At 56.6% G+C, this 22656-nt stretch overlaps 2 protein-coding genes across 3 annotated transcripts in view; both read left to right on the forward strand.

Moving 5' to 3' along the window:
• Positions 1 to 5054: 5054 nt before the first annotated feature.
• ELP6 (elongator acetyltransferase complex subunit 6) lies at positions 5055 to 18968 on the forward strand. Its single transcript, XM_066202781.1, has 7 exons — positions 5055 to 5202; positions 8372 to 8450; positions 9867 to 9937; positions 15050 to 15177; positions 15914 to 16106; positions 17540 to 17686; positions 18168 to 18968. Exons 1-7 carry the CDS (start codon positions 5095 to 5097, stop codon positions 18294 to 18296), a joined length of 855 nt encoding a protein of 284 aa, XP_066058878.1. The 5' UTR covers positions 5055 to 5094; the 3' UTR covers positions 18297 to 18968.
• Positions 18969 to 20961: 1993 nt separating this feature from the next.
• SCAP (SREBF chaperone) overlaps positions 20962 to 22656 on the forward strand; it is a 47715-nt gene continuing 46020 nt past the window's right edge. Inside the window, exon 1 of one of the 2 annotated variants that reach the window (XM_066202380.1) lies at positions 20962 to 21144. The gene's annotated coding sequence lies outside the window, so the exon portion shown is untranslated. The remainder of the gene's footprint in view (positions 21145 to 22656) is intronic. The other variant, XM_066202389.1, reaches the window with a different exon arrangement.

Raw genomic sequence — 22656 nt, forward strand, 5'->3', positions numbered from 1 at the left:
GGAAGGATTTGGGAGAAGATGCAGAGGTTCTTTTGTAGCTTCCAAACTCCAGCTCTGCACGGTGATCCAGGTGTGGGGGGAGAAGGGGATTTCGGTGGTCCTCAGGCTGCTGAATGTTGGACATGGGATGGGCTGGGGAGAGGAGAGGGCAGGGAAAAAGGAGCTGGGAGGGGGAGATGGAAGAGGGGAAAAGCAGGATGGGGCAAAGTGGGGAGAAGGAGAGGCCGAAGGGGGCAAGGAGAGCGAGGGATGAGGAGGATCTGGCAGAGGGCAGTGGCTTTAGGGAGCTGAACACCTGGATCTGGGAGAGGGGACAGTGCTGGCTTTTTCCCTGCTGGCTTTGATCCCACTTGGCTCTCAGTCATCCTCAATCCCACTCTGCCCACAGGACCTCGGGGGGTTCCCTGCTGAGGAACTTCGTGATGAGACAACTTTGCTGCCAGATCCCTGCTGGAACCAGCACCTTTCCCAGGGATTCGCCAATCTCTTCTGGAGAAGGCCTGGAGATCCCTCGTGGAGAGAGCCAGTGGCATTTTGCTTCCAAATGGTCAAGTGAATTTTAAAGGCGAGCTGAAAATTGAATCCAAACCGGTTTGTTTTTCCCCCTGCTCTGCAAAGGCAGCGAGTTATTCTCCGCAGCCACGAGCAGTCAGCAGGAGCAGCTCAGATAAACCAGGGTGCTGGGGTGACACGGGGATATGGAGTGGGAATAAAGGGGGGCTGGGAAGAAATGCCAAGAGAGGGTGTGGAGCCGTGGCTGCCGAGGCTTTCTGGGAGCAGGTTGGACAAACATCTGCCAGGGAAGGTTGAAGCTGAGCGGATTTTGCTGGCGGCAGGTGTTGCTTCATCCGAGCGACCTCTCCGGGCCCCTCCGGCCTCATGCTCAGTGATCCTGCTTTTCCTCCATCAGAAATGTCAGCCCGGCTCTCCCCTCCCTCTGCCAGAGCGTGCCAAGCAGGTTCATCAGCTCAGTCCTCAGCATTTTTTTTTCCAACGTCTTTCACAGTTGCTCCTCTCACCAGGGATATATTTGTTTGTATGGATGCAGGCGAGCGAAAAGTAAGATTTAAAATGGGGGGAAAGCAAACATCAGTTTCCTCTATTTTTCTTGTATTTTCCAGTTGTATCAGTCTCCCAGGAAATCTCCCAGCACAAGGTGAGAATAACTCCATCCTGAAGATTTGGCCTCAGGCAAACAGTAGAAGGAAAAGGTAAAGGAGGGAGATGGGGAACTGATGCTGCTCCGCGTTTTTTTGGTTTTTTTGGAGTCTTTTAAGGGCTGCTCAGGTGTCCTGGCCATTTTACCACACCCTCAGGATCTAAATCCATATTTATTTTCCTTGTCCCATCCTTTTTTTGCTTTGTCTCTGCAGCCCAACCCAAATTATTCCTCAGAATCACAGAGCAGAGTCTTTGTAAATACCCGGAGGATTTGGTTTCACTGGCAGCACTTTCCCCAACCCTGCCAAGCTAAAGGAGAGGGGAAGGCCCAAAGGAGACTGGTTTTCCCGGAGTTTTCCTAGGGAGAAGGGCTGTGGGAAGGCATGAGGGCTGGAGACACCGGGAGCATCCCTGCCTGTCCCACCGGATCCGGGTCCCTTGTCACAGGGAGGGGCCTCTCGCCTTAACAATTCTTTTCAAACTCTGCCTCTTGCATTTCTTCAGAGAAATCCAGCACCTGGTTCAGCTCATCCATTATTCCTTCCAGCTGCTCTTTGCCGCGTCAGGGCGGGCATTGAGGAGGTGGAATTCATGCCGGAACGAGTCCCGTTCTTTTCTTCCCTGGCCATTGACTCGGGCAACATCTGCTCCCGTTAACCCTCGCTGGCCCCACAACGCCGGTGATCCTTTATGGCTGCAGAGCGCTTGGCATTGTGTCAGCAACAGCCGAGGTGTCCCGACGGAAGAAACCCCTCCTTTTGCTGGGGCGGAATGGGATTTGCGCACTAAAACCCATCCTGGATCGCTCAGCAATAAGCAACAATCACAGGAGGTAAATCAAAGTGTTTTCTCCCGAAAAATCATTTTCCGCACACTCACATCATGAACCCTGGTGGGTTCAGCTCCCCTTCCCTGCCAGGCTCTTGGGAATCACCTCAAACACTGCAAGATTAATTGGTTTTATTTGTTCTGCTGTGCTTTTTTTTTTTTTTTTTTTTCTACTTTTGGGCATGAACTGCTTTTCACCCACTGCTGTGCCACAGGGGCTTCATTGGATACCTATGGATCCCATATGGCTCCTCTGGGAAACAGCTCCATGGTAAATACTGGAAATAGGCACGGAGCAGATGGGAGGGAAGGGGCACCAGTTTTAACAGCAGAATCCTCACTGCCTTCGCACGGTAACAAGTCCTGGGATGTGGGAAGGAATATATTAGGAAGGACAAGAGGTGTTTCGAGAGGCGCAGCTGCACTTTGCATGCGGCTCTGGTCCCCTTCCCACCACGGAGAGAAAAAGGGAGGATTTTAGTTTCATTCCCAAGGCGTTCTGGGCTCTGCGGCTCCTGAAGGAGCCGGGAGGGGAGAGCCACAGGGAGGGGGAAACGTGACAGTGCAGACAAAAGGTGCCTGAACGGTGGCTCCGCTCACATGGCAGCGCAGCCAGGTAGGAACTCCTGCAGGAACTCCTGCAGGAACTCCTGCAGGAACACCTGCAGGAATTCCTGCAGGGCCTCCCCCGGGCTCGGGGAGCCCCTGTGCCGGCGGGGTGGGCTCTGCAGCCCAGCCCTGCGATCCAGGACGGAGCCGGGCTCTCTCCGAGGCTGCCGGAGGAATTCGGGCACAGGGCAGGGAGCGGCACCCGAGCGGGGCTCCCAGCTCCCTGAAAGGCTGCGAGAGCGAAAGCAAAGCCGTTTGGACTCTTTAAAAGGAGATTTCAGCCGCAGCTCCTCCAGGACTGAAGGCATCAAAGGGAAGCAGCTCCTTTCAGCGAGTGGCGGTTCGAGCACAGGAGGAAGGGATGGCACAAGCGGGACCTCGGGGCTCCCGGCGTGTCCTGAGCCTCCCGGGCAGCCCCGGAGAGCGGGATGGGGAGTTTTAAAGGAAACACGCACTCAGATGTGGGGAATAAGGACGGCCGCAGTGCCCCAGCCGAACCCTCACACAGCCCGTCTTCCCTACAAGAATCACCCTGTGGGAAGGCGAGGGAACACCGTAGCAGGCCGCCTCTCGTGTTCCCACAGCTCTTTTCCCAGGAATCTGCAGCTCAGGGGCTTCCCCAGATGGCGACAGCCCCGCTTCCCACAGGCCTGTCCCCTTCTCCCCTCGAATCCCGCTCCTGAGCGCACAGAGTCTCTCAGCAGTGATGATCCGAGGAGCTGAACCCCGGCAGCGCCTCGGGCTCCTCTTCCCTGCTTTTATCACATCGTGGGATGCCCCCTAATGCTCACAGTGCAGCATCCCGGGCTCTGGCAGCATAACAGCACATCCCAGCTCCGGGATCTGCTCTCCAGTCCCCCTGGCACATCTCGGGCTCCAGAATCATCTCTCCAGTCCCCCCGGCACATCCGTGGCTCCAGAATCATCTCTCCAGTCCCCCCGGCACATCCGTGGCTCCAGAATCATCTCTCCAGTCCCCCCGGCACATCCCTGGCTCCAGAATCATCTCTCCAGTCCCCCCGGCACATCCCGGGCTCCAGAATCATCTCTCCAGCTCTGGCATGTCTCCCCTCAGCAGGGCAATCCCTGCTTCCGCGATGAAACTCAAAGGGTTACAAAAGCTTTGCTGGAGCAAATGGAAAGGTGAATTAAGTGCAAAAAACCTCAAATTCAGGCTCAGAGGCAAAAAATGACACCGAAGAATGTGGATTTTGGTGGTTACGGGCTGTAAGTCTGCTGCTACTGCAGATCAGTTTTAGGTGCCCAATGGATGTTCAGCACTTCCCAAACGTGCTGACAATGAGACAGGAGACAATGAGAGAGGAACAGACCCCTCACAAATATCCCAAACTGTCCCAGATGCTTCCCAGATGGATCAAATCTGCCACGGGAACAGGGGTTGGAGAGGAGAGGTGGCACCCTGGGACCAGGGCTCAGTGGTGGCCAGTGCCACCAAGGCAGCTGGAGGCCACCACTGCTGGTGGCACCAGGATCCAGCCCTGGCCTGGGTCTTTATGAACAAAGGGATGAGGGTCCAGTCCCGTGAACTAACAGTGGGATGTGGATCCAGCCCTGTTAATTATGATGGGATGAAGATCCAGTCCCATGAACTAACCATGGGATTTAGGTCCAGCCCCATTAATTACTATGGGATGAGGATCCAGTCCTGTGAACTAACAGTGGGATGTGGATCCAAGCCCTGTTAATTATGATGGGATGTGGTTCCAGTCCCATGAACTAACCATGGGATTTGGATCCAGCCCCCTTAATAATGATGGGATGAGGATCCAGCCACATTTAGCACTTTAATTAACCACACAGCAGAGGATCCAGCCGCTTTAATTGACGGTGGGACGTGGGCCCAGCCCCATTATTTGGCGATCTAATCCCGTAAATTGCCGATCCAGCCCCCTTAATTGCCGATCCAACACCATTAACTGCCAATCAAGCCCATTAATGAGCGATCCTGCCCCGTTAATTAGCGATCTAGCCCCATTAATTGCTGATCCTGCCCCATTATTTGCCGATCCTGCCCCGTTAATGAGTGATCCAGCTCCGTTAACTGGTGATCCAGCCCAGTTAATGAGCAATCCAGCCCCGCTAACTGGGGATCCAACCCCGTTAATTGCCGATCCTGCCCCGTTAATTAGCGATCCAGCCCCGTTAATTGCCGATCCAGCCCCGTTAATGAGTGATCCTGCCTGGTTAATTAGCGATCTTGCCCCGTTAATGAGTGATCCTGCCCCGTTAATTGCCGATCCAGCCCCGTTAATTGCCGATCCAGCCCCGTTAATTAGCGATCCTGCCCTTTTAATTAGCGATCCAGCCCCGTTAATTAGCGATCCAGCCCCGTTAATTGCCGATCCAGCCCCGTTAATTAGCGATCCAGCCCCGTTAATTAGCGATCCAGCCCGTTAATAAGCCGCTCACGCGGGTCCCCCCCGCCGGCACCGGCAATGCCCCGCCCCGCCAGCAGGCGGCGCCCCCGCCCGGCGCATGCGCGGGCCTGCGGCCCTCCCCGCCCCGCGCGGCCCCTCCGCGCCGCCCGCCATGTTCGCGGAGCTCAACGAGCTGCTCGGGGCCTCCCCGGAGCGCCCGGACGCGGTGAGAGGGCGCTGAGAGGGCGGGAGGGACGGCCCGGTGCTGCCGGGAGCGGCGGGGCACGCTGGGAGGGGCACGGCCTCCGGAGGCGGCGGCGGCGGCCGGTCCTGGAGCTGAGCCGCCTTCGGCCCTTCCCTCGCCCGTTCCCGGCTCCCCGCCGCCCCTCACGGCTCCGGCTCCGGCATCCGCCGCTGAGAAACGGCCGAGCTCTGTGTCCCGCGGCGTGTGCGTGCTGCCGTGCGGGGAGTAAACACAGAACTGGGCCTTAAACCCGCTGGCCGGCACTGCTCCGGGCTGGGGACCTGTTCTGGAGATACTTGTCATTTAGGGCACTGAATTAATTAATGTAGCTTTTCCCGGGAGGTTTCGTGTTAATGAAGTCACGCTGGAACTAAACACCCTCGCTCTCTGTGAGAGCTGCGCAGGTAGAATGTCAGTCACGGAATCCCAGAGTGGTTTGGGGTGGAAGGAGCCTTAAAGCTCATCTGGTCCCACCTCCTGGCCTGGCAGGGACACCTTCCATTATCCCAGGGTGCTCCGAGCCCTGTCCAGCCTGGCCTTGGGCACTGCCGCAGCTTCTCTGGGCACCCTGTGCCACGGCCTGCCCACCCTCCCAGGGAACAGTTCCTTCCCGATATCCCATCCAGCCCTGCCCTCTGGCAGTGGACAGCCATTCCCTGTGTCCTGTCCCTCCATCCCTTGTCCCCAGCCCCTCTCCAGCTCTCCTGGAGCCTCTTCAGGCCCTGAAAAGGGCTCTGAGCTCTCCCTGGAGTGTCTCCTCTCCAGGGGAACATTCCCAGCTCTCCCAGCCTGGCACCAGAGCAGAGAGGCTCCAGCCCTGGGTGCAGCTTTGGTGTTATCCATCCATCCATCCATCCATCCATCCATCCATCCATCCATCCATCCATCCATCCATCCATCCCTTCCCTCTGGAGTGTGACCACACCACCAGCTCACTGTCATCAATAGTTTCTAATAAATTACCTGTGTGCTGCATTGTTGCTCCATGCTCCAGCTGCTGACAGTTACGAGCTTAGATAATAAAAGCAAGTTTAGGATGATAATTTATTTTACAAGTCTCAGTTTCCCCCTTTGTCTCCAGGTTTCACCCTTGCCCTGCTGCCAGCTTGTGATGGGAATAGGGGAGGTTTCTGCTGGATCTGGAGGATACTTCTGCGGTCATTCCCTGTCCTGGATGGAGCGGGGCAGTGCTGGTGTGATGGGGAACAGTACTGAGGAGAGTTTGGGATGGTGCCCTTGAGGCTCAGAGCAGATCTGGTGGAGGTGTTGGCTGAGGCTCAGTAAAGGATATTCTGAGGCTGCACAAAGTCCCAAACCCCTGTGGTTCCTGTGGGTTGATGTTGGGTTTTTGCTGAAACGCTTGGTGAGAAATGCTTGGTGGAGCCTGTCAGGCCGTGCTCTAAGGGGTGCTTGGTGGTGGAGCTGTGGGATGAGCAGGAATGTGTTCATCCACAAGCTTGCTTCTGCGGCACAGAACTCACCTTGATGGGAACTGGAAACTCCGCAGGGCAAAACCAACAGATTGGGCCTGAGGGTCCTGGGTTTGGACTTGGCAGCCAGAGCAGGAGCTGACCAAGGCCTCTGTGTGAGGAATTCCCTTGGATTGAGCTGCCTCTTCCCAATTTCCACAGCTCCAGGCTGGGCTGTGCCGGTCTCGAGCGCTGTCAGGGCTGTCCCGGCAGGGCTGCTGGCTGGAGGGAGCTGCTGCCAGCCTGCCTGTGTCACCCTGCCCTTGTGACACCCCCTGCTGCCCCGCCGAGGGGTTTTGCAGTTCCTAACAAGCAGCTGCAGGTTCTGCCTGGTGGGCAGCGGGTTTTGGGAGTGTGAGGGCAGGGCATGGACAGCACGGGCTGGGGTTCATGGAGGAGATTCCACAGGAAGGCTTTGCCTTAGGAAGGGCAGGATGCAGTGTGCTCAGGCACAAACCCACCCTGCCAGCACACAGGGAGCGCCTGGCCTGCTCTTGGCCTGCTCCTCTTGGGGCTCTGCTGGGGAACAGGGGAGTGGAAGGGGATGGAGTTGCAGAAGATAAACCCCTGAAGGTCTGGGTTTGTTGGAGCACAGGGCTGCTCCAGGCTCATCCATGGAGAGCACGTCTTGGGGCGGTGTCCCTGTCACTGCAGTGAGGCATAACCCTTCTTTGGGGGGAAGAGCTCTCACTGAGGAGGGAGAGCAGCCTCCCTGCCCTGGCCTCTGCTGTGCATTCCCCCCAGTCGTGTTCAATATTTGCCATTCCATTTCGCTCTGCTTTGGGCACCGGGGACTTTGTTCTGACGGATGCCTTGGGAATTGCCCGTGCAGAGATGGCTTGTTGCTGCAAAAAGCTTTTTCTGTTCTTGGGGATAGAAAAACTCCCACTTTGATAAGTTCTTTGTGTTTCCAGGCAGCTCGTCTATGATTTGTATTGATTAAAGAAACATCCTGAGTAAGATTTTAATGGAAACAAACACCTTGATGAGGCTGGGGCTGATAATGAGTGTGCACTGATGAACGGAATTCATTTCCTGCCTGATCAAAACAAGGTTTATACCTTGTGCTCAGAGCTCTGTTGCGCTACGGAATTTTGGTGATCAGGGTTTCTACCCCAGAGGTGGCATGTTGGAAGTAAACCTGCAGGGGAGGGCAGGGAGGGCTGTTTGGGCACAGGAGGAGCAAGCAGCTCTGGTGCTGCTGACATTTGAACACACTGGCAGTGCTGGGAGAATGGGCTGGGAATGGGATGAGTGGCTGTTGTTCACTCGGAGAAGAAGGATGCCTGTGAATTGAGGAGAGGGGCACAGAGCTGGGAGGTGGGAACTGCCCAGAACCCCCGTGGTGGTGTCCAGCAGCAGAGTTTACGTGCACGTGTGGAAATGCTGGGCATGTGTGGACATGGTTCGGGGTGAGCTTGGCAGTACTGGGTTAATGGTTGGACCCGATGGGCTCAGAGGGTTTTTCCAGCCTTAGCAATGCTGTGGTTCAGGTGCCTCCCCGTGGGCTGTGTTCAGAGGAAGTGTTGGCTTCCCTTTGTAAACAGGCAGCTGGAGCTCTGCTTGTCCACTTCTTCCTCCTGTTGTACCTGCAGAATTCCTGCAGCTTGGGCCAAGATCTCGTCTACCCAGAGCAGTTTTTGCCCTCACCTTACTCTGTTATTTTTCCCCTTCTTTCCCAGGGTCAGTTCACGCTGCTGCGAGACACCCGCACCGATGGCAGCTTCCTGGTGCACCATTTCCTCTCCTTCTACCTCAGAGGTGGGTCAGCAGCAGCAGCAGCTGAGGCAGGGACACCTCAGAGGGTCCCCCAGGGCTGCTCCATGAGCAGAGGACAGTTCTGCAGACTGTGAGGTGTCCTAAACACACAGCTTTGGGGTTAGGATTTATGGATCCCAGCCCTGACTTGTTCCTGGGCTTCCTCTGTATCCTTGTGTGCATCCCATAATTCTGCCCCTTGTTTCGTCACAGCTTGTGGCAGTGTTGTAAATCACACAGGCTCTGACAGGGAGGTGTTCACTGCAATTCCCTCGCTGCATCCATTTTTATGGTGTAATTACACATATCAGGATCAATTAACAACAGATAAGCTCAGGGTGAGTCAAGAAGCAAGCAGAGCCTGGCAAGGTGTCTGACGACTTTTGTGGTAACAGTTTTCCCTGTGTGTGAGCTCCTGGCCCCTGCAGAGCAGGCCCTGGGCTCAGGGGCTCCTCCAGCTTTCTGCTGGCACAGCCCCCAGCCCAGCAGCTCCAGGCCTGAAAGGGAGCTCAGGGCGCTGGGCAGGGCATGGCACGAGGACAGTCTGCCCCCAGAACTGCCACTGCCTCAACTGGGGCATTACCCTGCTTGAAATATTCTTTAGTGGAACAGAGGGAGACTGAGGGAAGCCCCGTGGAAGGGGGGTTGGTAACAGTGTGAATGGTTCAGACCTGGCAGACGCTGCCTGGGGCTCTGCTGCTCTCCTGCCCCCAGCAGTGCCCCGTGTGCCTGGGAGAAGCCTCCATCCCTGGAGGGTGTTGCTGTGCCTCAGGACTGTGCGCTGGCTGTCACCTGCCCCTGTCCAGCACAGCACCTGGCTGCAGTTACTCCCTGTTGGCAGCACCCCCCGGTTCTCCACTGGGTGCCCAAAACCTTTGGGCCATCTGAAGGTTCATCTGGGGCCACTGACTTGTTCTGCTTGAAATCCACGTCCCACAAACACTGATTATGTTCATGCCCAAGCTGTGTTCCAAAATCACATTTTTTATTTCGGTGGCTGACACAATTCCCTGTTCTGTGTGTTTTTCCAGTCAAGGTCACTTGCCCTGTGAGGGCCAAAATGGGAATTTTTGGCGTGTCTGTGGTTTCAGTAGTTCAGTGTCCTTGGCCTCCTTGCTGCAACACCAGCAAACAGGGCCAGGAGGTTCCAGGCTGGCCTGGCATGAGGCAGAAAACAGGCCTTACGCCTTCCAAAGTCATCTTTTTCCTTCTTTCCCTCTCTTTTTAAACCAATATTTTCCCTTATATGCAGATGTCCTCTAGAAGGGTAAAAATTGAAAGCGAAGGAGGGTCTGTCTAGACCTGCATCACTTCAAGGTCCTTCCAGGCAGATCTGTGGCCTGGCTGCAGTGATTTATGAGCTTTGATAATGTCAGCTGCAGAGTGGGACTGCTAATGTGTGCTTTTGTCCCTCCCCAGCTGGCTGCAAGGTTTGCTTTGTGGCCCTACTCCAGTCCTTCAGCCACTACAGCATCGTGGCACAGAAACTGGTGAGTCCCTTGGCACAGGTTCATTATTAGGGGTCTGGGTTGTTCCTGTTGGGTGGGAAGGGATGGGATTGGGGAGCAGGATTTGTGTGTGAGCAAATGTGTGCAGGTGTTGATGGGGACAGTGAGGATTGGTGCTCCTGTGCTGGGATAAAGCACTTTGGGGCAGAACCCTGGCTGTGAGGTGCCCCACGGGCTCTGCCCTGCCAGGAGCTGGACAGCTGCTTGCTTGGTGCTTGGAAATGTTTCCTGGGGATCAGCATTCCCCAGACAGGCCCTGACTGGTAGATGGAGGTTCTTTAATCCCCTGGAGAGGAAAATGCTGTGCTGTCAGTGTTCCCAGGACCCCTGCACACCTGCAGGAGCTTCTGAGGTGACTTTGTCCCCTGGTTCCTGTTGGGATGGAGGGCTGAGTCACAGGGACACCTGTGTGCCTGGTTTGGCCTCTGGGCTGAGCCATCCCTTTGAGCTCTGTGAGGAGGCACAGGTAAAATCCTGGGGATTTCCTTCCCATGGTGAGTTGGGGCAAGGGATTATATGTACTCTGAAATGTGAAAACAGAGAGACAGAGCAGGCAGGGTAATTCTGCGTGTCAGCAGATTGTCTGAGCCCCAAACTGCTTCCCTCAGCTCTTTGTACAGCACTCCAAGGTGAAATGCTCCAGGTGGGAAGTCCGGGTGACCTTCCAGGGCTGAAGGGATGAGGGCTTGCCCTGGTCCTCCCTCCCCTGGCTCTGCTGTGAGTCCCAGCAGCTCTGCTGCTCACAAAGACTCCCAGGTGTTGAGGAACCAGGTATTGTATTCCCTCTGTAAACATGGGGCTGCTAAACAGCTGTATTTTATTTCCTGCTCAGTTTTTACCTTTGAAAGGAGATCAGTGGCTGAGGTGCACACAGAGGGTTAATCAAACCCGGTGTTCCCCCGGGAGCTGTAACTCCCAGGGCAATACACAGGTGTGATCCCCCCGGCTGAGCAAAGCACTCCCCGCGGGCACGGAGCTGTCCTGGCCTTTGTGGTGCACAGGGCAGGAAATCCTGGAGGGAACTTGCTGAGTGGGGCAGGAAATGGGGCACAGCAACCCGTGTGGGGAGGAGATCCAGCTGTTCAACACGGGCTCCTTGCCCACTCCTGCAGTCGGTGTATTTCCTAACGCAGAGATTTCCCAGTGTACGTTTAATGGGAGCTGCTGACACCTCCCTGGCCGGGAGGGGAGGTGAGGAGGGAGAGAACAGGAGGATTAGCTGCACCACACGTGCGATGCAAATGGGGGCGATTTGCTGTCTGATACTTGAACAAAAGGTAGCTGCCACAAAGGAGGTGATAAGAGTAGCGCTGAGCTGCTTTCAGCTCTGAGTCACTCTCGCATTGCAGCCTCATAGGTGCTCCTGTGGTCGTTGCTGTGAATTCCTCCCGAGCTCTGAGGAGCTGCAGGTCACAACATCAGTTATTTATATCCACGTTTCCATCACATCTCTGTGCTTTAATCCCTCTTTGCACAGATGAGCACATCAGGCTCAGAAAAGGTGGTTCCTGGCAAAGTAATCTCACTCTAAAATTTGCTTAAGAACTTGCTGCTGTAGATCTTCACTGGAAATCCGTAGTGGTGTGGCCACAGGCCGAGGGCAGTGCCCATCCCCTGTGCTGGCACAGTCCTGGGGGCAGATTTGTGGTCCCCAGGTACAGGACAGAGCGTGGCCAGGGCAGGGAACAGAGGTGGGGAAGGGGCTGCAGCACCAGGATCAGCTGAGGGAGCTGGGAAAGGGGCTGAGCCTGGAGAAAAGGAGGCTCAGGGGGGACCTGGTGGCTCTGCACAACTCCCTGACAGGAGGGGACAGCCGGGGGGATCGGGCTGTGCTCCAGGAACAGGGACAGCAGGAGAGGGAATGGCCTCAGGCTGGGCCAGGGGAGGCTCAGAGTGGAAATTGGGAAAATTCCTTCATGGAAAGGGCTGTCCACCTGTGGCTCAGCTGCCCAGGGCCGTGGTGGAGTCCCCATTGGTGAAGGGATTTAAAAGCCCTGTGGATGTGGCACTTGGGGACAGGGGTTGGTGGTGGCCTTGGCAGTGCTGGGGGGATGGCTGGGCTGGATGGACTCAGAGGACTTTTCCAGCCTCAGTGATTCAGTGGCTGTGGTTATGCCCTTAGGAAAACCTGCACTTGGAAGAGCTTCTGGACTGAGCAATGCCCCAGTTACTGTTGGGAGCTCTGGGAGGAGGCTCCTGGAGCCAGGGTGGATTGTGCAGTGACGCTTGTAGCACTGGTGTGTGGTGATAAAGTGAATATTTATACACAGCTGGAGTGATGCTCCTGGGGATTTGCTGCTTTCCCAGTGTGCCGGGTGTTACCAGTCCCAAACCACCTCCTTACGTGTTAGCTAAATGCAGAGATGTATCTTTACTTGCAGGAAAAAACGTCCCTGGCTTTTTGTGCCCGTGTCCTCTGTCCCTAAGGACCCACACTTCATTGTAAGGCACTGTCAGTGTTAGTGGCCCTGACCTTGCAGAGAACATGCAGGGCTACGTCAGGACAAACAGCACCAGGGCACCCTGCCAGGTTGGTGTTCCCGCCCTCACTTGTACAAAGTTTGTTTTGTTTTTCAGGGAAACCAGATTTGTCCCCATTTGATGCCCATCTCCCGTCCCCTGCCTCGAGCTCACAGCCCTGGAGGACGTGGCCTGGCCTGATCACTGCTGGCCACACTTCGTCCCACAGCTGTGTTTGCTGATGGAACTCATTCCCCTGCTGTGCACACTCCATTCCTTCTTCTGTCCCTCAGATATTTTGCTTTCCCGTCTGGAATGGCCAGTGGGGAGCTCTGCTGTGAGGGGCTGTCACTGCTGCAGGCCGGGGGGCACCAGCAGCTCCCCAGAGGAACAGGAGCAGCTGAGCTGCTGCTGCTGCAGGAGCATTCCTGGCCTGGGTGGGTGACTGACAGCGTGCCAGAGATCATGTCCCTGTGCCCCAGGGTAATGCAGCGGGGTGCTGGCACACCGTGAAAGCTTTCAGCCTGTTTGGTGCTGGGGTGGCTCCACTGCAGGGACATCAGTCCTGTCTGTGCTCTCAGGAAGGTGCCAGTGGCCATTTTGAGCACGTGTCCCTCTTTCCCAAGCTGTCCGATGCTTCCAGAGGTCCCACTGGGCGGGTTGCCAGCAGGGAGCCAGGCAGAGGTTTGCAGTGGCAGGTGACTGCAGTGGGTGAGCTCAGGCCTCTTTGGGGCCTGGTCCTCTGTTGGAAAATGAGGCTGGACTTGCTGGGTCCATGCCATGGCACTGAGGGGCTGAATTCTTGGTCTGGCACACAGACACCCTGTCCCTGGCTGCTGTGGCCCTTCTCTGTCACCCAGGCAGGCCCTGGTGTTACAGCAGAGTTCCCTCCTGAAGAGGGGACACTTTTCTTGCAGATCTGAGGTTCAGAGAGTTTGTGTGTGTGTGCAGGAAGAAATGGCTGAAGCCAAGGTGAAATCAGTTGCTGAATTATTAATAGTGATTTTAGTCCCAGCATTTCAGCAGGTTCCCACCCTATGGAGTGCAGAAATCCCTGAGGGAATGAGGACTGGGAGGCTGCTGTGCAGCCCAGCCCTTCTTTATGGCATGGCAGGTATTTATTTGCTGGCTCTTCACCTGCCACATAGAGGTGGTTCTGTCCTTGGCTGGGGAGTTTTCCATCGTGTGTGCTCAGAATTGCCCAATAATGCTGCTATTTCTGAAGCTGTTACTGAGGGCTAGTGCCCAAAAACATCTATTGCCTTACAGGGGGAGTTGGAAGAGGGAGTGAGCATTCAGGCACACGATCCTCCCCAGCTGAGTAGAAGGAAAATAGAGGAAGCATTCCTCTCAGGTAGCAGGATTCACCGGGCTGGGAGGCGAAGCAGGGAACAGATGCCAGCAGATGGGAGTTCAGTCAGGCCTCAGATTATTCTCCATGTCTGTGTCACAGAGTGGTAGTGCTGCAAAGTTGAGCCTGGGAAGATAATCATGGAATGAATAGTTTGGGTTGGGAGACACCTGAAAAGGTCACCTGGTCCTGTCCTCCAGGAAATAATTGTACTGCACATGGTCATGGAACCGCTGAGGTTGTAAAAGCCCTCAAGGATCGTTGTGTCCACCTGTCCCCAGCACTGCCAAGGCCACCACTAACCCAAGTGCCACATCCACAAGGCCTTTAAATTCCCCCAGGGATGGTGACTCCTCCAGTGCCCTGGGCAGCCCCTTCCAATGCCTGACCACCTTTTTGGGAATAAACTGTGGAGAGTGAGAAGGTCCCTGTGAACCTCCTCTTGCCCAGGCTGAGCCCCCCCTGCTCCTTCAGCCCTTGACAGGCCTTGGAGCAACCTAGTCCAGTGGAAGGTGTCCCTGCAGAGGGATGGAACTGGATGATCTTTAAACATCCCTCCAACCCAAACCTTTCTAGAATTCTCTCCTCTCCAGCTGGGGTCTTCTCCATGTCTGCAGCAGCTGCGGGGTGTCTCTGCTGGAGCTGGACATGTCGGTTGGCCTCAGCACACCAGGCAGGGCTGTGAGGCAGCCGGGGCTGAGGGGCAGCCCCGGGCGTTTGTGGTGGCTGTTCCTCCTCCTGCGGGTGGAGTCAGGGCTGCTCCCCGTGGGAGGCCTGGCTGCTGTGCCCCGGGTGTTGTGCAATGTTGGGGTGCCCAGCCCAGGGCGCTCTGCGGGTCCGGCCGTGCCAGGCTGGGCTGTGCCGTGCCAGGGGCGCTCCCTGCCGCAGCCTTGTCTGGGATAGTGAGAGACAAAGGCTTTCACCCCCCAGCCAGGCAGGTGGGGGAATTGCTCACAGCAGGCCCTTGGAGACGCCTGGGCCCTTCTCTCCCTTCCTCAGCACACCAGGCTGGCTTCCCAGAAGGAATTCCAGGATGTTTGAGCCCCCCCCCCCCCCAGTCACAGTGTGTTTTTGTTATCTCCTGGCAAAGTGCAGAGGAGCAGATGTGCCACCAGTGACTGTAACAGAAGTGCCCATTTCATCCCTGAAGCACTGACTTTATCAGCACTTTGAGATAAGGTTTGATTCAAATAAGAATGAAAGTTTGGCTGCCGACCCAGGTGGGTCTGCGTGCACCATTTTCCATAAGTTCACTCTGAAACCTGATGTTCTCCTCTCTCAAGGGAGTCAGTCTGGCAGCTGCCAAGGAGCGGGGACAGCTTGTCTTCCTGGAGGGCCTCAAATCCTGCCTTGACCTCTTGTTTGGGGAGGAGGAGCAGCCAGGACAGCCCAGTCCTCTGCAGTTTCTGAGGTGAGCCTGAGCATGGAGTGTTGTCCCCTCACATCTGCTGCCACCAAGAGCACCACCCAAGGTCCAGGACTGGCTCCTGCTGCCCTCTCCCTGCTCCTCCCTCCCCTCCAACGCCAAGGACTCATCTGGACACTGAGTGAAGGGAAATGCCAGCATTGTGCACATCCCCTTAAATGGCCTGTCCCCCTTTCCAGAATTTTAGAGGAACTTCCACCCTCATCCTCATTCTCAAGCATGTCACAGGTCTAGAAAAACATTAATTTCAGCACTCCACAGGTTGGTGTCAAACAAAACCCCAGCCAAGTGGTTTTATTCCCTTCTTTCATTATTTTGAGTTTTATTGTTATCCAAGAGAGCAGTGCTGCTTTATCTGTGCTGGCTTTTGGGTTTATTCTCACCTCATTTTCTCCATGTCGCCTGGGAAGCTCAGCAAAGGCCAAACACTTCCCAGCGGTGTCCAGGGCCAGGGAGGACAGGTGTCCCTGCCCATGGCAGAGAGGTGGCACCGGGTGGGCTGTGAGTTCCCTTCCCACCCAAACCATTCCACGATCCTTGCAGCAGGGCAGGAGGGTTTCACCACATGCCCTGTACCCTAGCAGGGGCTGAAGGCCACTGAGGAGGTGACTGTCACAGCAGTGGGGACAGCAGGGAGGGGGCAGGCTGGTGATCCCCAGGGTGGGTCAGTGTGTGAGGAGGGTGACAGGAGTGCCCAGCCCTGGCACTTCATGTCTTGCAGTGGGAGCTGCTGTGACCTGCGAGCGCTGTTTGACTTTGTGCGGGTGTCCCTGACCCCAGCTGACGGTGACTCCTGGAGGGGCCCTGTGCTGCTGGTGGATGACCTCAGCGTCCTGCTGAGCCTGGGGGCTGCTCCAGTGGCTGTGCTGGACTTCATCCACTACTGCCGTGTGTCCGTGTGCTGCCAGCTGAAGGTACTGCTCCCCTGGGCTCTGGCTGTGCACAGAGCCTCCAGGGCAAAGCCCGGCTCTGTTTTCTCTTTCCATCTGACCATGAGGAGGTTTTTGAAAGGCTGTGGCTGTTCAAGAAGTTTAGATCATTGCTCTGGGGCCACTCATGGGGGTTGTGTGGGTCCCTGAGTACCTATGCAGGCTCCTGTTCAGCTGGATTCCTGGGAGATGCTGCTCAGGGAAGGGTTCTGTGTATCTCTGATGTATGAACAGGATTTGAAGTGTAAAATAGTGTTTTTTTGGAGCTCCTGGCTCTCCAGAGATCCTGACTCACACACCAGAGTGGGAGGGCAGGGTGGAAATGGGTCATGTGAGGGGCTGGTGAGTCTCACAGGGGACAGAAATGAGGAGTCCCTTGGGGGGCACCCCAGTCCCTGCTCCCACCACCCTCTGGTGTGGCTGGTCCCCAGGGTGGGGTGAGGATTTACAGACATCTCCCAGCGATGTGGGGACTTATGAGAGCACCTCAAGTAGAAGTGCTCACAGTCACATCCAAACTGCCATCACAGGCAGGTCCCCTCCCTGGGCACTTCCCTGCAGAAGTGAGGAATCAACCCGTGGTGTCACCCTGCACTTCACACAGCACAGTACGTGCTGACAGGGGATGATCTGCCTGCAGGGAATATTTACCTCCAAAGAGCTAAAAAAGATGATAAACCACGCTAGCACTTTGCTATTTCTGTCTGAGGTGTTCTGAAGCTTTAAAGTACATTTTAATTGATTGAGAATTGGTGTTATTTTAAGTCACTGGTGACTTGCATGGGCTGAGGCAGAGTCTCTTGAGGTGGATGTTAATAGAGTCGGTGTGCTGGGGAGGTGTTTGCTCCCTGTCAGAGCTGTGAGGGTGTGAGCACAGCTGCAGCCCTTTGGCCACCTCTTTATTTACCTGCTCTGGATCCAGTCAGTGCCATCTGCCCAGCCTGACTGACTGGTTTAGCCACTGTCTCCTCCAAAGGCTGGAGGTATTTTTAGACAGCACGTTAAATGTATGTGTGTGTGTACACAATGTACAGCGAGCTCTTCAGTGTTTATATATCACAGGATGCTCTGTATTGGAAGGGACCATAAAGATCACATACGCTGTGGGCAGGGACACCCCTGATTTGGGCCCCAGGGCTGGAGGCAGCTCTGCAGGGGCTCTGCCCTGGATGGGGCAGAGGGGCAGAATTCCCCCTCCCCTGCTGCCCGTGCTGGGGATCAGCCTGGGTGTGGGGGGTTCTGGCTGGGGCATCTCCAGCCTCTCTGTTAGCAGCTGCTGGTTATTTTCCCAGTGGAATTCAGAGCAAGCTGGAGCTTAGATGGGATGTTTTTGAAAGCTCCTGTGGCCACCCCCTGTCCTTCCCCTAAGGGATTAGGCCCAGCCAGGGGCTCATCCCTGCCTGCTGCTCCCGTTCCAGGGGAACGTCGTGGTGCTGGTGCACAGCAACGAGGATTCAGAAGATGAGGAGAACGAACTGGTGGTGAACTCCCTGTGTCATCACAGCGACCTCATCCTGTGGGCAGAGGGGCTGGCCACCGGCTTCTGCAAGGATGTTCATGGGCAGGTGAGGCACAGCACAGCGTGGACAGCTGGCATCTGTCCCTGTCACCTACACACTGCAGGGGCTGTGGGAGACAGCCCAGGCAGCAGTGGGGTTAAGGAATAATCCCAGGGGCACCAGGATCTTCTGGGGCACCCAGCTGTCACTCTGCTTCTGCAGGGATATTCAGGGCTGTCCTGCCACCTGGGACTCCCTGCCTTTGGGAGCTTTCTAGGGTTTATACAGCAGCTGCACCCCAGGGTGAGGGAGGACTTTCCTAGGAATTTCCCCAGAGGCTGGATCTGAGCCTGGCCTGTGGTGATCTCTGCAGGGCTGGGAGGGTGCTGACACTTGTGTGATCCCTCATCAGGGGCTGCCACCAAAGGCACAGGGACAGGCATTATTGATCAGTGACCCTGTTCCCTGCAGGCCAGGCAGAGGCCTGGGGGGCAGGGATGCTCTGGGCAGCCAAGGGGACAATGTTCCTGTTCCTTTCCCTTTGCAGATGAAGATAATCAAGAGGTTGTCCTTGCGGCGGGCGGGGGAGCAGGATGTGGTCCAGATCTACCAGTACAAGATCCAGGACAGGAACGTCACCTTTTTCGCACGGGGACTGTCGGCTGCAGTGCTGTGACACTGTCACACTGCAGAGCCTGGGAATGGCAGTCCCTGCCTCTGCTAAAGCACCACCAGCACCTTCCAGGAGCAGCACAGCACACTGACCCGGGAGGAGAGCACACCTCAGACACACCTGGGAGTGGTGCCAACGTGGGATCAGCCTGCCTGGAGCCTGCTGCATCCCTTTGTCCTCCCACCCCGTTCCCAACACACTCAGGCCAAGAAAGGGAGCAAGAACTTGCAGGAATGGCCCTTAGAGCATGTAAATGCAGGCAGGGGGTGGCCCGCGGGCTGGGTGTGCCTTGCCTCACCTTTTCCGGTGTGCCGGGCACGGCAGGCGGTGCCAGGCACGGCAGGGGGGAGCTGGCACGGCAGGAGGTGACACACAGCGGGTGGAGCTGGGATGTGGGAGCCTGGCGCAATCCTCCTGCTCCCAGCTCTGCCTGGCAGAGGTTTGCCCAACTCCCAGCTGCCGTGCAGTTGGTAAATCCACAGCTCCCTGCACAGCCCCTCTCCTGGCTGCGGTTTATCCCCTGCGGCTTCCCCAGCTCATCCTGGGCTTTGTGCTGGGATAAACCCCTCTGTGAGCCTGTCTCAGCCACTGCTTCCTCATCCCAAACCCTGACTAGCAGTTACGTGACCTGCCTGTGCTGAAGCGCTTTTTTTTTAATAATAATCCATAATTTTAGTGAGATAAGTACAGTGATTAAGTAACTGCAGATCTCTCCTTGGCAGGGAGCAGGAATGGGCATTTCCCAAGCCTGGATGATGAGCAGGCCCATACCTGCAAGGGCAATCCTGGTAGCAGAGCTCAAGCCTGGAGGTCTGGTAGATGCTCCTGCTGGGATATCCCATTTATCCTGGGAGATAAAACCATCCCACACACTTGGGAGAGTCCAGAACCACCTGCCGGGACCTTGCAGCTCCAGAGCTGGGATAGCAGCTCTGGCAGTGGGACGCATTCCTGATTTTCCATGTGGGCTCAGTGACCCATTCCATGCTGGTTTGGGGATGTGCCCTTTGCTGTGGAGTTTTGGGAGATGAGAGTACCAGTAGCTGCTGGCACTGCAGCTGTTCAAGGTGCAGCTGTGACAGGCGTAGAAAGGTGTATAATTGGAGTAATATCTGTATGATTATCCTTGGAGAGATCCCAAAGCCTGGCTCCCAGGTCTGCCTCCCTCTTCTGAAACCAGCAGGGTCATTGTGTGACCTCACTGTGTGACATCATCACTGTATGACACCATCACTGTGTGACATCACTGCTGCCTTTTGCCTGGTTCTTTCTGCCCTTAACCGGTGCCTGTACCAAGGGATGGGCTGAGGAGCCTGGGCCTGGCCCCCATGTCCCCATGCGGGGGATCCGAGCCCTTTGGGATGAGCCACTCTGCCTGCACTGTGTGAGCTTGGACAGGGGCATGGGACCCGTGGGGGCTGCTGAGTCACAGTGAGGGCCAAACCCAGCGTTCCCAGCCCAGTGTCCAGCGCTGGCCTTGGCCGTGAGGACACCGTGGGGCAGCTGTGCTGAGCCAAGGCCACCAGCACGGCTGTCATCCAGCCGGGGCCTCGCTCTGGGGCTGACGCTGGGAGAGGGCCGCCGGCGAGTGGATGTCAGGAATGGTGCCATCGGTGGCAGGACAGGACGGCCTTGGCCGGGGTCAGCCACCAGCTGCGTGCTCGGGGCTCTGCCACGGGCGGTGTTAGTGTGCCGGGCGGTATTTGTGTGCCTGCCCGCCTTGGGCAATGCTGAGAGGTTGGGTGGGACTTGGCCTGAGGGCTCAGCGCTGGGCTCGGAGGGAGCTGCGAGCAGAGCAGCGGTGCAGGAGGGGATCTGTTACACTGGCAAAAGCTGCAGCAGCAGGGACTGTTGGTAAGCGTCAGTCTGACAGCTGCAGGAAGGGCCCTGGAAAGGCTTTGGGGGTGCTCAGCCCCTGGAGATGAAGGAGCAGGGAATGTGTGTGGCAACATCCCACCCCATGGCAGCAGCGTGCTGGCAGGAGAGCAGGGGCCTTGCTGGGGGGAAGGAAAGATCCCTTGGCCTTTGGGTACCGCTCCATGGCATATGCCCAGCGCTCCCAACGCCTGGCCCACTTCTGTTCCCGGGAATCAGAGTCACCTCTGTCCCCTGCACCGAGCCAGGGCTACCGGTGCAAGGCGCTCCCTCCCGATGCGCTCTGCCCCGGCACGCTCCAGGGCTCCTCGTGCCCAATCCCCGCCATCAACTCCTGTCCCTCCTGGGATCCTCAGGACTCCCAGCGCCTTCCGCACGTTCCCGCCGTGCCCGGGTGCATGGGCCGGCTCCGCTGTGCCCGTGAGCCGCATGGCGGCCGGTGCGCGGTGCTGCTGCCGTGCCCTGTCCGCCCCGGGGCCGCTCCCGGTGCTGCCCTTTCCCCGCTCCACGTGCTCCCGCCGCCTCCGCGCCGCTTCCGGGGGCGTGGCCAGCTGAACGCGGGTGAGGGCCAGGGCGTGGTTATGCAAATATAGAGGCGGGCCGCGTTATGTGGGCGTGACCATGCAAATAAAGCCCATAGTGGGGATTAACTGCCCTCCTGGGGGCGTGGCATGCGGGCCGTGGGCGCGGCCACGCCGACGGCGGGGGGCGTGGCCGACGTGCGGCGCTGCGCGCGCGCGCTCGGGGCCCGGCGGCGGCGGCGGCAGCGGGGGGAGGGCGGGAGGGGGTGGGAGAAACCGGGCCGGGAACGGGCAGAAAAGCTCGGGATTAACGCGGGGTTAGACCTCAGAAACCCCGCAACATCCCACGTTAAAAAAACAAAAAAAAGGCCTCAAAAAATACCTTCAGCGACGAAGCACGAGAGCCGCGGCCGGGTCAAAGGGCGGAGGTGAGGAAGGAGCCGCTTCCCGGTGAGGTGAGGAGGGAGCGGGGCGGGCGGGGGCAGCGCCATCGGCTGTGGAAATAACCCCTCAGCGCCCCTTCCGTGCCTCAGTTTCCCCTCCGGTCCCCTCACGGCGGGCCCGGGGCCGCGCCTTCCCCTCACATCCCCCCCGGCACCCCCTCTTTCCGGGGCTGGAATTTGTAAGGAATACCTAAAGGGAACGATGGGAATGTGGAATATTTTATTCCCTGGGGTCTGTTGGCGCCCTGAGGGTTTTCTGCCGTGCCTCTCTGGGGATTTGGCTCCGTGCTGTAAGTCTCTGCCCTGGGGAAAATCACCTGTCTGTGGGATCTGGGCGATATTCAGGAATCCACGGAGACGCGGAGAAAGTTTTGGGGCAGAGGGACGGGGGGGGAGAGGAGAGAAGGGGTTGATCACCTCTGCCGCGGGATCAGGAGAAAATGTGTGACGGGGAAGGATTAAAATGATGGAAGATGTAAAGGGAGCGGTGGGACAGGGGAAGGGAATACTCCACGAGGTTTGGCGCGGGGTCACTTCAGAACCACATGGATTTGCTGCTCTGGTTCTCTGCGGACCTGGCTCTGTGCTCCCAGCAGTTATCTCGCCCCCCCCGAATCGTGCTAAACTTTGGAATTTGGTCAGAATTTAGGAGTCGATTTCCTCCTGTGAGTCCTTGTACGTAATCTTTATATTAACTTTAACATAACGAGCGAGGAGCTTTTGGAACGCTGAGACGGTTCTGGGGCTTGTGTTCGGGAGAATCCCGAGGAAAAGACTCCGGAAAGATTTTGGCCTTTAGTGCCAGAATTTCCTGAATGCAGCATCCACGTGTTTTTCCGGGTTGTTGAAAGGCAAACCGAGTTTCTTTTCATTCAAGGGGCAGAGATGAGGCGTGAGCTCCCTCTCTGCGAAACCGGAGCTGCGAGGGCAGGAGCGCGGTGGTAAATTTGGGATTACACGAGCTGTTGTGTAATGCAGAGAGGAGATTAGCTGGTTGGGATTGGGAAGAGAGGAGAAACTCCCCGGGATGTTCCCTGAACGGCTCCGTGTTTCCAGGTACAGCTTGGCACGGTTTGTTTTTCCAATCGTGATTCAAGTACAACATCCCAAAAGAGCCGAAGAGAACAATCAGGGTTTGTCTCGGGAGTATTAAAATAGTATTTTAGGTGTCAGGATCCTGTGATGAATGAATGAATTAGGCTCTCACCGAGTTACTCAACACTGTTTTCAGTCAGGGGGTTGCTGGGCCTGTCTGGCATCACAGTTTGGATCATTATGCAGCAAAAACTCCCTTTTTTTTTTTTTTTTTTTTTCCCCAACTGATGGGAATTTAAAAAGTAGAGCAGGTACAGCTCGTGGAACAAAAATAGCATTACCTGCCTGTGGTGGGATGTCGTGGGTGAGGAGCAGCAGCACAGCAGATCCTGATCCTGGGAATCCTTCCCAGGCCAGCTGCAGGCACCTTCCCCCCCCTTGGACAGGAGATTTCTCTGGGGAGCTCTGCCTGGAGGTGGGGGCACAGTC

The sequence above is a fragment of the Chamaea fasciata genome, unplaced genomic scaffold (assembly GCF_029207755.1).
Source record: "Chamaea fasciata isolate MVZ Bird 193981 ecotype frontalis unplaced genomic scaffold, bChaFas1.0.hap1 SCAF_1, whole genome shotgun sequence".
Classification (NCBI taxonomy): Eukaryota; Metazoa; Chordata; class Aves; order Passeriformes; family Sylviidae; genus Chamaea; species Chamaea fasciata.

What these genes read in the sequence shown, in the direction of transcription:
- ELP6 (XM_066202781.1), top strand. Translation starts at nt 5,095, where the DNA reads ATGCGCGGGCCTGCGGCCCTCCCCGCCCCGCGCGGCCCCTCCGCGCCG. An exon ending in AGTCCTCTGCAGTTTCTGAG is followed by an intron (nt 15,178 to 15,913) that starts GTGAGCCTGAGC and finishes CATGTCTTGCAG; the next exon opens with TGGGAGCTGCTGTGACCTGC. An exon ending in CCGTGTGCTGCCAGCTGAAG is followed by an intron (nt 16,107 to 17,539) that starts GTACTGCTCCCC and finishes CTCCCGTTCCAG; the next exon opens with GGGAACGTCGTGGTGCTGGT.